Source organism: Oreochromis niloticus, linkage group LG11 (genome assembly GCF_001858045.2).
Source record: "Oreochromis niloticus isolate F11D_XX linkage group LG11, O_niloticus_UMD_NMBU, whole genome shotgun sequence".
NCBI classification, from domain to species: domain Eukaryota; kingdom Metazoa; phylum Chordata; class Actinopteri; order Cichliformes; family Cichlidae; genus Oreochromis; species Oreochromis niloticus.
Window position 1 is genome coordinate 26,098,801 of NC_031976.2, and position 13,731 is coordinate 26,112,531.

General features: G+C 41.4%; 1 protein-coding gene across 1 annotated transcript; it reads left to right on the plus strand.

Moving 5' to 3' along the window:
• The first annotated feature begins 3,421 nt into the window (after nt 1-3,421).
• On the plus strand, nt 3,422-6,275 carry cited4b (Cbp/p300-interacting transactivator, with Glu/Asp-rich carboxy-terminal domain, 4b). Its single transcript, XM_003450500.5, has 2 exons — nt 3,422-3,666; nt 4,610-6,275. Exons 1-2 carry the CDS (start codon nt 3,661-3,663, stop codon nt 5,369-5,371), a joined length of 768 nt encoding a protein of 255 aa, XP_003450548.1. The 5' UTR covers nt 3,422-3,660; the 3' UTR covers nt 5,372-6,275.
• The last annotated feature ends 7,456 nt before the right edge of the window (nt 6,276-13,731 follow it).

A 13,731-nucleotide genomic window follows, 5' to 3' on the forward strand; every position in this document is an offset into this window, starting at 1 on the left:
GGAGCAAAGGCACCCGTGGAGGTTTAGGAGGAATGAACACTGGCTTCTGCAGTCAGACTGTAGGCTCCCTTGAAGACAGGGAGGGCACGGATATGGCAGCTTTTCTCTGATCTTGCTGGCCAGCTTCATAACAGCTACAAAGTTTGCTTGAATTGGCGCAGTCACGTGAGCCAGTGGAAATTACATGCAGAGTGCCTGGGCAGATGATGCCTAGAAATAGAGCAGAGTCTCTTGGAAGACAGCTTTCCCAAGTCAATAAAGTACCAGCTTTGTGCCACTCAAAAATATGTGACTTTTACATGTTCCTTACGACTTCATTGAGACTAGACAGCACATTTCGAAAAACAGCTGTTTTCTGTTCTCTCTCAAGCTGCATCATGGATTGTTTCACAATTTCATGCTTAGAATTCTTCAACACTGAAATATGTTGCCTATTTTTATAACTGATTATGCACAAGCACTGAACGACCGGACAGTTCTCGTTTAATTACTATGCTCAAAAGCAATGCAATACAATGGATGCCCATATTTTCATCAGTACATGTAGAAAGACCGAAATGCACAGGGAGAATATTAAAGTCATATGATTACACCGATATGTTTGTGTGTGGGGGTTTGCTTTCTTTCTTTCTTTCTGTCATATTTTTATCTAAACAAGAAGAAAAAGTTAAAAAGATAAATGTCATCGATGGTGGTAAGGATGAGGAATATAACAAATGGAGTTTGGGTTAAGTGAAGCAGTGAAGTGAAGTTAAGTGAACAGTGACATTTTCATGATTTTGCTTCTGTACACCACTTCAATTAAAGGGGTTTAACACAAAATATGACAATAACAATTTAGAAATGACAGACTTTTTTGTTGCTTGGTAGCTGTATGGATGATGTCAAGTAAAAAAGATTTATTAGAGAGATGCAGAAACTTGGACAAAGCACCTTTGAAGCATCTAGCTAAATCAAGTAAACTCTTGAGGAGGTGGACATGTCATTGAAGGAATTCCTTCATAAATGTAATCACAAAGATGCAAACCACCAGTAACAATGAGTGAGATTTCACTAGAAAACCACACCAGCATTGGACAAATTAAGACGAGATTAACTGGTACCAGATTGGAAGACAGTAGAGAGAAACAGAAAGAGCTCATGTGTACCACATCATCTGGCATGGGTAACTACCTGCCAATAGAAGTGAGTCACTGTTTATTGATGAAGCGATAGCTGAAAGAAGCAGCAGGATAAATTATGAAGCACACAGGGCTATATTTCTCCTCAGATTCAGTCAATGACCTACAACATACAGCAAAAGCATCCCAAAAGCTTCCAAAGGCAAAGAAAATGAATGTTACAGTTCGTCAGCCCAACTGGACTTGCTTTTCAATTGCTAAAGCCAAAGTAAAGGCAGAAAACCCCACAAATAAGCAGAAGCTAGATAAGAATATCAGTAGAAGAAAGTAGCATTTATTGATGTCCATGAGTTCCAAATTTCAGCCATCATGTACTGCAGAGCATCCATGTATTATGCTATTTTTATATCTTGATATATTGCTTTTTGGGCCAGGAAAAACAGAGCAACTATGTAAAAATGCCTGTGATTCCAAAATTGGTTAGTGCAATATTTCTGAAAGTCTACATTTCACTTACATTTTGAATGCCTCATTTCAGATCCACTACGGTGGTGCACAGAGGTAACATTATGAAAATTGTCTTATTGTCCAAATGGATTCCACCTTACCTCATGAAATATAGTGTGCAAAGCAAACATTCAGTTTATTTCACTGCTTCAGACACAGCCAGCCTGTAGACAGTCTATGCAATGTGACTCAACAATGGTAAGGGTCTTAGGTCAACTGCTACAACAAAGCTTGTGTAGGTCAGGCAGAGCTGTGGACAGTCTTCTGACATGTTGAGTCAATGAGGAATGTTGAGGCCATTTGTGGGGGAGCTTATCAAAGCTTGAAGAAGCACATTTTGATTTGTTGAGAATAGGTGAATACAAAAAATTCTGTAGAAATATGACTAATTATCTAACCTGTTTGAGGGTGGAACCTGTGTGTGATCATTTTATCCTGTAACTGCAGCATTTGTAATACATATTTTAGCGTGGGACAGGGGTGTGTCTAACTTACAGCCTATTGCTCATACAAACACAGTCACGTTAACCCTCTCTCTTCCTGTTTCTCACTGAAAGGCAGTCACAGATGCACGCTCGCACGTAAGCATAAAAATCAGAAAGTGGCTTAAGGCAAGGTGTGTCACGGTTCCCTCCCCAAAATCATGAACCAATCAGGAAGATGTGCATAAATAAACACACTCAGTATGCAGGAAAAACAGTGTGGAAGGGGCACAATGCAAGTAGATCCTCAACATTCTTACAATAACGCAAGCAGCAATCACATAATTACAATGTGTATATCTTCCATTGCAATCCTGGTTGATTGGGATTTCATGCAAATATCTTGAATTTTAAACAGAGGCAGTGATGTGATTGGTGAACTGCAGAGAGTCTGCACACATTGTCTGTGCTCTCTAATACAATTACACCATACTTTCTCTGGGAAAATCACAATAGAAACTTGATTCTTGTGTTGATTCTATACTTTACTCAGATTGGCTGACTGGGCGAGTGAGTTTAACAGCAAGCGCTCACACCTGGGAGTGGTTCATTTACATTAGCTTAAAGTTGCTGGACAATGTCAAACAATGACAAATGCCTTGCCAATGGTTGGTCATTTATAGATGAATTCCCTGGACAATGGGTTGGTTTGCCCTCCCAAAGTGGCTGCATTCAAATGTAATTGCAGGAAAGGGGTCGTCGTCCTGGAGTGGCCAATCAAGAGATGTGTGCATCTGAAGAGTGGATGCACATGCACCCAAACACAAACAGGCAGAAATTCCCACACGTGCAGCGCATCGAGCAGTAGTTACATTGCTGCTACAGCCTGAGAATAGCACACAGTCTACATTCCTCCGCCCTCCCTCTATTGCCTCACTGAAGCCAACACACAGCAGACTATGGGTCACATGGACCAACAGATCTTGGAGATGAAGTGTACGTGCAGAAAAGCTGAGTGCATAGTTTTTCCACACCAATGTGATGTCTGACATACTGCCTTATTGTGTCCATGCTCATGTATTTATGCATAAATACAGACAAAATCTATCTATCTATCTATCTATCTATCTATCCTTTGTCACTCTAGTATTTTATTCGCCTTTTGCAAACACAGCAGGAAATTTAAGCCTGCTTTGATGACAAATAAGATGTCTAAATAATCTTTCAAAAATAAACTGTGGGGAGGAGGGTATTTAAATTGGCTACTGTGTCACAACTCTCCAACTGCCCCCTTTTTTTCTACGCCCATGCACAATTATATTAAGTAGGGCCAATAGGAACAAAGAAGAGGCAGGACCGAGGCTCCACCTCTCCCCGACTGCCTTCCTCTGAGCTTTTTAGATGTACATAATCCCTGAGTTGACCCAGAAAATAGGCAGTCGTTTCAAGATCTGATGCGGCAGTCTTTGTGCACACCGTCCCCGCTTGAGCATGAAGCGTAACCCTGTGGAATACACGCTGTAATTCAGAAGAGCTTTGCTTACAAGAGGAAAACTGTTCAAAAAGCCGGAGCTGAAGAAAAGTCGCGCAACTTTGTGGAAACGTAGTGGATGCGGGTAAGTGATTTTTTATCGGATTTATTTGTTGGGGAAATTGAGGTTTTAGTCTGTGGTGGTCTTGGGGGCTGCTGCTGCTGCTGCTCCATTGTTTGCATTCCCTTGTTTCAAAGTCGAGATTACGAAAATGGATAACACTAGGCTAGAGTGTAGGGGATATTATCAGATACTAACATTTAAACAAACGAATCGCCGTAATTGGTGGAAATCGGGAGCCTCTGTTTAATTTTATACCTTGTTAGAATTGTGGTGATTCAGCTGTTGGGGAGATGTTGCATGATGTCAGTGTTCTTTGTTGCAACCTTACGTGCGTAAAATGTAACAGATTTTTCTGCCTCAGCTGTCATGCAACATATATAGGATTTTAAACTGTGCATTACGCGATGCACGCATTTTGCCTCTGTTTTGCCGATCCCGTCATGGATGAATTATCTGGCTTTAAAATGTACCCAAACAGTGTACGTTAACCTGTAATTTCAACCTGGGCGTTCATTCCTTGGCACAAAGACAGGTTTTAGGAAGACTAAACACACCAGTATTTCTCTCAGTATTAGCCAGTGGGCATAACAACCTTGCAGATTTTTTATTTATTTATTTATTTTTTCCCCCGGAATCGATTTCGGTGGTTTAACTTGAGGTGGAATCGTGACATTGTAGGGAAGCGTGTATCTTTGTTTCTTTTCAATGAAGGTGAAGAGCGTGGTGACTGTAAAAGAAGTCAGTATTTATATAGAGACTCCGGTTTGGACTACACAGCCAAGTAAAACCTAAAACATGGTGTCATTATTACTGTTGTTGTCTTAACCAGTTTGATACTGGTTTAAATGGGTGGCTAACTTTGCACATTCCATATTGCTTGGTGTTCTCCTAAATTTTCTTAGTGCTTTGAAACACCTTGCCTGCCCCTTACTTTGTCCTAACAGTGTCTCCTCTCTGTCCATAGACAGGAGGCATGGCAGATCATCTGATGATGCCCATGAATCACAACTCAGCGGGTGCCAGTCTCCACGGTTACAGGATGGGTATGAATAGCGGCCTGCAGGCAGGTCCCCAGCAGCATGCCAACCAGCAGGGCATGAGGGTGCTGCCCAGTGGCCAGATGATGCACTATGGTGGCACTCAGGCCAACATGGAGACCGCCATGAGGCAGCGACAGGGCATGGTGGCTGGACCCATGAATGGACAGCTGAACGGGGCCCAGATGGGTCACCACCAGATGACCTCTGGTCACATGATGTATAATGGCCAGCCCCAGCAGCAACAACATCATCCACAACAGCAGCACCACATGCATCCGCAACAGCACCAACAGCAGGCCCAGCATATGCAGCAGCAACAGCAACAACAGTTCATGAATGGAGGATTAACATCTCAGCAGCTAATGGCCAGCATGCAGCTGCAGAAACTCAACACCCAGTACCATGGACACCCGCTTGGTCCTATGGGTGGGAACCACATGGGGCCCACGGCCCAGTACCGCATGAGCCCAGCTCAGCTGGCTAACATGCAGCACATGGCTAGCCCGGCATTAGCCTTGAATGGCATGGATGCGGATATGATTGACGAAGACGTCCTGACTTCACTGGTCATGGAGCTGGGCTTGGACCGAGTCCAGGAGCTGCCAGAACTCTTCCTGGGCCAGAATGAATTTGATTTCATCTCAGACTTTGTCAGCAAACAGCAGCCAAGCACTGTTAGTTGCTGAGAGGACCTTATTTGCAGTGGGGCAAAAATGGAGACAGAAGAGTGAGAATTGTTCAGAACAGACGAAGAGCGTTCATCTCCTCACTTTTTATTTTGTGAGCACCTCTCCGTACGACTATACCACAATGCTGTGCAGGGTGCACAAAGGAGAACTCTGGATATTTGCAGTGAATGCACAGGGCATGCGTCTTGTGCACTTGTGGTCAGAGGGTGGATGGCTTTGGGGCCCACTTCTCCTATTTCCTGGACATGAATGTAATAAAGAAATGCTGAAGTTCTTAAAAGCCACTCTGAACAATGCTATGACACTATGTAGCCTCCCAAGCCTGGACTCCAAGACAGTTTACCAGTTTAAAAAGTGTATTTATTTATTCCTAACTGAGAAACCTGATATAAAGAACAACCAGCTTCTCCATTTTGGGATTGAAGTGGTTTAATGATCTTTTTCTGAGCGTAGGTTGGGGGCGGAAAATAAAATTAGTTTTCTGCTATGTTTTGTTTTTTTGTTTTTTTTCCCCCAACTCTATGTGGCATAGTCTTGAAATGAGCTCTGATGCCAATGTCATCTAAAAGAGCATGGGTTTTTATTTTTTTTAAATTACAGAAGTAAAATGTTGTTTCATTACAATGGGAGTTTCATCCAGACTTTTAAAATGGTTCACTTTTCATGAAGTGCTGCCTTTTTAGATGTGATGTTCTGAAAAATCTACTGCTTGTACTGTATGAAGCTGTATAACTCCAACATGTCCACACTGTTGTGTTCTATTGGAGATGTAGAACCGCCTTAATCACGCAGATTCTTATTTATTGGTTGTTTATATTGTCCCCTTTTTGTGGTCAAGATGGGGGGTGGGATGGTCTTTGTGAAAGGGGTTTCGAGGATCAATAAAAATGGCCTGGATAGATGTGTGGCCTGCTTTTCCATTCATTGCATAGCTCTTCCCTCAGGCAGCTAAGTGCTTAGGTTAACCTCTGGGTGAAGGGAAACCTCAGTTTTCTTTCAAATCTGAGAAGGAAGGTTTTAACGAATACATTATTTGTGCAGTTTGAGGTGGATATCTAGTCCAGATCTCCTGGGTTTACAGTTTAATTTACCTTTTCATAGCTAAAACTAAGTTTCACTGATAAGACCATGATTGACATATGGTGATAATTGCAGTTTTCTGCTGCCTAGCATATATTATTCTAATGTACATTTCAATGACCAATGATATTGAGCGTTTTTCTCCCCTTGGTGATTAAGTAAAACAAGTGTTTAGATGACATTAAAGGTGTTTGACAACATATCCAGTCATAGGGTGGTGTGCATTCAGCTTACAATGCTGAATCCAAGCCAATTCTTTCTATTTTTTGTGTAGAACACTGAAGTTATTTTTGATTGTGTTTTAACTGACTTTATGCACATAAACTGTAATTCAGAAATGGTGCCGTTCATAGAGGGTGGTCAAAGAAACTGACAATTGACTGTAAACAGTAACCAAACAAATGACAGATTCAAAACAGCCTCTCTCTAGTCGGTGCCACTGCCTGTTGGAGGAGTAAAACAATTTTCCTAATATAATTGCATTCATTATAAAAATGAGGGTAAAGAGATTCTCTGCGGTGTCTGAGTTTGTTGAATTGTTTTGTGCCTCCGGGCTATGAAAATGCTTGATTGAGGTCATGTTGGGAATGTCATCACCACAGTTAGCTCTTCACATTGTCAACAAAGGCATCTTTAGTGGCATCATCAGTAACAAGGGGGGGAAATGAGAGCATGGTTGCAAAAATAGTGTTAGCTGATTGCTCAATTTTGAAGTCAGTGCAGCTCTTCAAACGGCCACCTCTGTTCAGTTGTCCAATTGTGTTAAAGGCCAACAAGCTCAATTTGAAGCATGGTATAATGGATGGGCCAAGCTGAAATATCTTGGCCTAAATGCAGGGCATGTTTTAAATAACAAAGACTTGCTTAAGGGTGCATGTGTGTATGTGTAGATTTTCTTGGCTTGACACTAACATGAGAACAGCTCATAAGTAGGCCAACAGCCTTGGCACAGTGCTTAGTAACGGTTGCAGGTCCTTTTGCCCAGTGCCAATCTGGTGAGATGGTCTTCTGGTGTGTGTGGCACATGGGGCATGTTGGCACACTGTCAGAACTCAGAACTGTCTCCTCTTATATCTCATAATTGTACGTTGCACTGTGAGCTTCTTGTTCAGCCCCAATTAAATGCAGAGGTTTTCTTTCTTGATTGCAACTCCATAGACGAGTGGCTAACTACGCAAAACAGCCCTGTTTGCTCTCTGAATCCCTTGTTATGACTGCCGCCTGCCTCACGGAGGCCAGTCTAGACGCAGGCTAAGCAGGGTGGGACACACGGAGACGTTTACTGTTAACTTCTGTTTTTCTTGCTCTCTCGTTTTCAGCCCACCCACAGCAACTGCTTCAGCACAACACAGTCTTCCTGTGGCAGCTTGCTGTTTTCTCAATATAAGTCACAAACCAAAAGCCACATTCTAAGACGTGCAGACAGGCAAATTGAAAGAGACAAAAGATAAGAAGAGAGAGAGAAATTGTAAGGATCTCTTGAGTTTACAATTAGAAATTAGGTGGAGGGATTTTTTTTTTTTGTTTAGTTTTTTTGCTTTTGCTCTCGGGGATTTCTTAGCTGGATTTTCCCACATAACTTTTACGATTCCAATTAAATGGAATAAACTCAAAAAAAAAAAACATCATGCAAAAGACTTTACGTTCCTCTCTTCAGATCTCCATGTCTGCATTAAGTACTGTCTAGTTTTCTCTTTCCAGGCTGTGGTCCAGCTGGTGCCAAGCCTAAGCTCATGTTAATCTTTGGCCCTAGTGCCAGTGACGGATAGGTGGTCATTTGCTGTTGTCACGCATGGCCAGGTCTTCACATGCACGCACGTGCACGTCATCCGCACACAACCTGATCAAACAGGCTAACAGGGCTACCTACGTATCTGTGGAGCCATGGGAAGATAAAGGTTTTATGTCTCATCTCTGGTCATTGTGATCCTTACAACGTCATCTGTGTTGTCAGATTGTCAGATTATGTTGGAGTACTTGTGCAAATGCGGGTAGTGAGAAACAAAGTGTAAAAGCAATGGCAAAGCATTTTTCCTCTTCAGTTTTAATTTTGAAATAAAAAGTCGAGTCGAGTTACTATTTTTCCCACCAGTGCGAGAGATGTGAAGAAATAGCTGAAATGCACAATGAGAGAAACAAAACAGGATATTAACTTGAGATTCCCAGATGAAAGGACGAGTTATTTATAATCACTAAGAAGACTGGTTCTGTCTCTGTGAATACTGTGTGATGGTGGCACATGCTTGAACTTGCCTGCTTTAACGAGAGAGTTTGGTGGTGTTTGGCATGCTTTGTGTTAACATTGTGTCTGCGTGCTGGCAGAGGGTAAATAAACAACGGCTCCCTTAGGGCAGGTTTCATACAGTGGCCATGTTGCTCAAGCCAAAGTTCCTGATTTTCTAGCTGAACGGTCACCTTGTGTCGCCACTTTACACGAAGTTTCATTGTGCACTGTTCTTCCCTGTACTTCCCTTGGCACGGCCAAAATATCATAGATACTGCAACGCAAAAGGCCGTCTTTGGATAGCTGCTAGTTGTTGCACAATAAAGAAGCAACAAAACCGTTTTCCACATGAGGAGGAAAATCACATTGTCACACTGTGTTTTCTGGACACAACAGTCTAGCCAGTCAGCTTTCTACATGACTCATACTGACAAAGCTTTTAAAAGAACAGATGGGTAATGCATTTAAGCAAAAAAGCAACATAAATTGTCTTAGTAAGGCGTTGATTCAGTATGTGACACTGATCGTACAAGTCTCTGAAACTTCACTGGTGTAATGCTGTCAGATTTGTAATTTTGATGATGTTGAAGAGCTGCTTCTAACATGCCAGTCCAGCATCTCTCACAGGCTTTTAATTGAGTTGAGATGCACTGGCTGCAAAGGCCACAGTGTATAATTTGACCTGTCTTTCTAAGTGAAAAAGTAAATTCAAACCATGTGTCAAAAAAAGAGCCATCACACTGTAGGAGTTGATAAATTAGGTTTTCATTTGCCATCTATATGGACCTTTGTACCCATGCATACATCCTTCAGAGGTAAATATCTAATTCTGGCATGTTGGGGCAGGTGAGACAGATGTTGCCTAGTGACTAGCAACTCCTCCTCCGACCCCCACCTCCCCAAATCTGGGGTTGAATGGCTTGCCAGCCCTTTGAAGTCAAAGGAGGGGGTGTAAATAATTTATTTTCCTGTGCGCAGCTGACACTTCTCAGCCAAGCCGACTCAAACACATCAAGGTGTCCCAACAATGTCTAAAGGTGGTAAATATTCAGGGGATGTGTGATTTACACAGTTGACCCAAACTGAGCAGTGTTGCTATTTCACAGTTTTGTTAGAAAGTTAACTCGTGTCAGTGTGCATAAAGCAAAGCAGAACTTGACCTTTTGTGCACTCCATTGTTCATTTTTTGCTGTTATTTGTCTGGTAACTGCTCAGATTAGAAATTAGAAATTTTAATTTCACATACATTAAGTCTGCTCTACGTATGTAGCGTCAACATTTTAAGGTGCTATTTATTTATGAAGCTTCATCAGTGAGTTATATAGTAACTTCTGTACTTGCAATTTTATTTGACCCGTTTAGTGTCAACTGGGAAATTATTTGGGCCAGTCCAGGAGGGTTACAGATTCATAGGATAGAATGGGTGAATGAGAGGGAAGCAGTCTGGTTCTGTACACAGTGTCTTTGTGAACAGGGCTTTAAGCCTGTGTGCTAATCTGTTGACAGTGGCAAGCACATGCTACCAAAGGCCGAGTAACAAGCCATAGGCTGTGGGTGGAATTACTACAACAGAACAGTTGTTGTCCAGCCATTCATGTGTTATCCTGCTGGGGGAAATCTTCTGATAAAGTGTTAATTACACTGAATTTTCACCTAGGCGACTGCTGTATCGACGCTGTTGAGCATTTGTGCTTTCTTTGCGCTCATCAGTAAGGTGATCAACAGATTTTGCCTTTGGATCTTCACCATCACTGGGTTCAGGGTGTATTACCACAGAAGAAAGTCAGCGACCTTGAAGCCGCCCCCACCCGTACATAGACATGGATGGGAGTAAACAAAAAAAGGATATATTTTGGAAATATTTACTGTGAGTCTGAGGTGTGAACCCTTTTTCTTCTCTATCCATTATAAACTTGTTATATAATCCACAAGAAATGTTGTTGTAAGACCGACCAGTCAAACATGGAAGTGTCTAATATTGCAGAATTTGCACATTGTTGTGTGGAACTGAGGTGTTATATCCAGGAGTTAAAAGAATCAAAGAAATACAAGTACATTCTTCTAGAACTGAGGTCTTAGGGCTTTGAAGGCACAGCAGGACCCTCACCCTCACTGAAAGCACCTCAACTGACTGCCCAAATGCATGCTGGGAATTCTTCTGTCAGATGGAGAGAAGGTGGTGGACCGAGCACCTTATTTTTGTTTTGTTTCTCTCCAGCTGTGCCCACACTTTGTTGCAAAGAGCAGCATGCCATGCTTGTTCGACAGAAAAGCTGGCATATCTGTGCCATAACATGACACTCAAAGCAAAAATCTGAGAAAGCGTTTTTTTTGTTCTCACAGTTATGACTGATCTGCAAGCCCACAAAACTTCCTTTCATGCATACCGAAACTCTCTCACTGCTCAATGGCGTATGACTGTTAGCAATGACAGAAGAGTACTGAGGAGCTCAGCACGGCATTATTGGTAAACATCAACTGCAGGGTTTCCCCAAATACCACTTTAAGTCATTCCAAAGAGGCAGCCACAGATGTTGGTTATTCACTATGATATTTAAAGTCTTGTGCCTGCTGCCATAACAGAAAAACAACAATGGCACCTGAAAAAAAATCCCACAACAGTGTTAAGAAGTAAAGTGAAAACTGACTTCACAGCCTTCATAAACACAACATGCAGCACACGGAGCTGTTATTTCTATAAATAACGCTGGCTTCACGCACAACATATTGGCTAGTATAGCACACCAACAAGCACAAGCATCAGCCACAAGCTCTGAGCCTGTCACATGTGCCTGAGCATAACACACAAACAGCACAGACTCTGTGTCATATGCTTGCATGCACATGGAAATGTATTTTATCCTTCTTGATGTCACTTACCAGGGTGGGTTTGGTCACTGTTTTCAGTCTTATGTGATTTGCTTTCTTCTCTTTACTGGCAGGATGTGGTTAGACTTTTCTGTGTTGTGCTGTGTTGCTTTGGTAGAAGTAATTTTGTGCCCACGTGCCCATTAATCCAGTCAGTCTGACAGGAACAGTGACAGCAAAATTACCAGAAACAGAATGAACAATAGGTTGAAAAAAATGGATAGATGAATGGATTGATGGATGGTCTTTAAGGTCACCTTTCACTAAAAAAAATGTGTTTTGGTTAATGTTGCTGATGTTTGACTTCAATTGTGCCGAATGATTTGCAGTCACAGGACAAAATAAAATATGTGCACCACCCTTTTCAGCATATTTAAAAAACTAAACAGTCATGCCTGCAAAAAAATCATCAAAGAAAAAACTCACAAGCAAAAAATAAGTACATATATTTTTTACACATTCAAATCAATAAATCGTAAATTGGGAGCTCCAGATTGACTCCCAATGAATATATCCTCCTTTGGGGTCGACAGGTGGAAGCTATCTTATTTAAACCCTTTGACATGGAGCGTCTGATGTTTTCTCAGCTATTGAAGGGTGCGCTTGTATGCCAAGATCTAAAGAGCTCTCTGGGGCCTTCAGAAAAATGGTTGTGGATGTGTGTAACTCTGGTAAGGGATTTGAAAAGATCTCCACATTTTTGTGAAATAAGTAATTTCTCCGAAACGAACATCTCCAAATAGATCTCAAACAACTGGCAGAGATTTTGACGTTAAAAGAAGTTTCCAAGAACACGACCACAAGATCTTCATTTGCAACTGTAGAAGTCCATGCATGTACTATCATAAATACATGCACATATTTGAGCAGCATGGAAGGCAAACTAAGAAGAAAAAAAAAACCCTTTTGCTTTCCAAAAAGAACCGTATAACAAAGCCATGGTTTGCCAGTGAACATACTGGCAAAAACCAGGCCTATTGGAATAATGTGCTCTGGACAGTCTAATCAAAAGATTTAGCTGTTTGGCCACAGTAAAGGACATGTTTGGCAATGACCAAAGACAGCTTCTTTGGAAGAAGCTCCTCATGCCAACTGTGAAACGTGGTGATTGAAAAGTTATGATTTTGGTTTACTCCACAGTCTCTAATACTCGGCAGCTTGCAGTCATTGATTCAACTATGAAATTTGCATCATATCAAAGAGTGAAGCCATCTGTCCCAAAGTTTAAGTTGGAAGTGGACCTTACAACAAGATAACGATCCTTAATACACTGACAAATCTACAAGAGTGGTTCAAAAAAGAAGAAACGGAGGCTTAAGGAATGACTTAATTAAAGCCCAGATTTGAATCCAACTGAAATGTTGTTGGGAAATCCAAAACACACAATGCATGTAAGAAAGAATGAAAAAAAAAACATCTTACAACAGAAGGGAGTTTTGCATGGAAGAGTAAAAAATTTGAATTTGGTGGAATATTATGCAAGGAATTTTGCTACAGCAGTCAAGACAGCAGGATGGTGCAGCGGTTAGTAGTGTTGACTCACAGCAAGGAGATTCCTGGCTTGAACCCAGCTGGGGTCTTTATTTGAAGTTTTCATGTTCTAATGCATTTGGGGGTTTCTTCCAGGTACTCTGACTTCCTCCCACAGCCAAAAGACATATGTTTACATGTAATTGGTGAATTCAAATTGGTTGTGGCTGTGAGGCAGATGAAGTGTATGTGTGTACCTTGTAGTGTGCAGTGTGCTATAAATGCTGGTATATTTACAAGGGTGTTAATTCTTCCACAGACTGACATCTGCTAACACTTTTGTTCAGTAAAAGTTTGCAAAGCTATTTTTGTGGCGTTAAAGCAGAACATGTCAATCCAAAGGTGATACATCAACAAGGATCAGATGTTTTCTTGTCTAAAAATATCAAAAAAGTCATTTGTTTCCACATACATGAATGCATGTTCAGAGTTTGACACAATTTAAAATTATTCTTCTGAATATTACTAATTGCTGTGTGTCAACTCAAACAATCTAAGTTTAAGGTGTGGGCCTACAAGCATTAAAAGGCAACCCATGCAATCGTTATGTGGAAACCAGAAGCCTGCCTTGCACAAGCACTGATAATGACATTTCAGTGAACCAGGAGACACCATGTCCTTGTCAGTAAACCTTTTAAAATTAAGGGAGAAGGTA